General features: G+C 51.7%; 1 protein-coding gene across 8 annotated transcripts in view; it reads left to right on the top strand.

Moving 5' to 3' along the window:
* The window catches only part of ARHGAP22 (Rho GTPase activating protein 22), a 182,082-nt gene that overhangs the window by 144,167 nt on the left and 36,608 nt on the right, over nt 1-1,307 (top strand). For 6 of the 8 annotated variants that reach the window (XM_010854412.1, XM_010854411.1, XM_010854415.1 and 3 more), the window contains one exon: nt 1,013-1,189. In XM_010854412.1, the coding sequence (XP_010852714.1) occupies nt 1,013-1,189 (177 nt within the window). The remainder of the gene's footprint in view (nt 1-1,012; nt 1,190-1,307) is intronic. The other 2 variants (XM_010854417.1, XM_010854414.1) reach the window with 1 other exon arrangement.

Genomic DNA, 1,307 nt, shown 5'->3' with positions numbered 1-1,307 from the left:
GGAGCTACTGTGCTGCTGCTGCTGCTGCTAAGTTGCTTCAGTCGTGTCCGACTCTGTGCGACCCCATAGACGGCAGCCCACCAGGCTCTGCTGTCCCTGGGATTCTCCAGGCAAGAACACTGGAGTGGGTTGCCATTGCCTTCTCCAATGCATGAAAGTGAAAAGTGAAAGTGAAGTCGCTCGGTCATGTCTGACCCTCAGCGACCCCATGGACTGCAGCCTACCAGGCTCCTCGGTCCATGGGATTTTCCAGGCAAGAGTACTGGAGTGAAAAAGTCAATTCATTAAAAACTGTCTGGGCATTCCTATCTTTCTGCCTTTGGATAATAATCCAGTATCTAGCTGTGAGTGGGGACAGGTGGAGTATTTGCTCCATCCTGGTTTAATATCGTCTCGGTAACTTTAAAAAAATTTTTTTTTTTTGTCTGCACTGCACGGCTTGCAGGATGTTATTTCTCTTAAAGGGAGTTGAACGCAGAGTCCCGTCAGTGAAAATGCAAAATTCTAACCACTGGACCGCCAGAGAATTCCCTCTGTTACTTTAATACATGTAAAGAATCAGGCCTTGTTTTCAGGGATGGGAGAGCAGGCTGTGATGTCAGAGCCCATGTTAAAACCACATAGTGACATGTAGCAGGGTTTAAAGATGTGTAAAGTTGAATTAAACAAAATACGTACTGAAGCTCCTCTGGCATCTGAACTTCTCTGAGCTGCTGTCAAATCTGCATGCTTTTTCCTAATAGTACCCCAGGATGATTTTAATAATAGGGAAAAATAACCAAGAAGGCTAAGGCAGAAACCCAAGAGGGCCCCAAAGACAGATATGCGAGGTGTGAAGATGTGCAAATATAGAACCAGAAAGCACAGCTGCTGCTGAATGGTTTTTGGAGAGACAGCCGTCTCACACCCCAGGGAATGACAGCCAACTGGCGTTGGCCGGAGAGAGCCCTGTGGGGGAGGCACCCCGTGTCTGCCTGGTGCCTGCAGTAAGCCCGTTCTCTCTGTCTTGCAGGTGGTGCCGGGGAGCGGGAGAAGGTGCCGGCCAACCCCGAGGCGCTCCTGCTCATGGCCAGCTCCCAGCGGGACATGGAAGACTGGGTGCAGGCCATCCGCCGGGTCATCTGGGCCCCGTTTGGCCGAGGTACTGCCCGTAGCGCGCATGCTCACCCTCTAGAACCCTTGCCTTCAGGTAATCATGCCCCTCCGCCCCACACCGAGCCTGCAAGACCCCTCTCTCTCAGGACTTGCTAGCTGAGTCCCATGCTTCCTGTGGCAGCAGACAGACAGGCGGGGGGGTTCTTTTTTTT

This window comes from Bison bison, unplaced genomic scaffold (assembly GCF_000754665.1).
Source record: "Bison bison bison isolate TAMUID 2011002044 unplaced genomic scaffold, Bison_UMD1.0 scf7180017864341, whole genome shotgun sequence".
Taxonomy (NCBI): domain Eukaryota; kingdom Metazoa; phylum Chordata; class Mammalia; order Artiodactyla; family Bovidae; genus Bison; species Bison bison.
The sequence above is the reverse complement of the archived record's forward strand: the minus strand, read 5'-3'. Positions and strand labels throughout refer to the sequence as shown.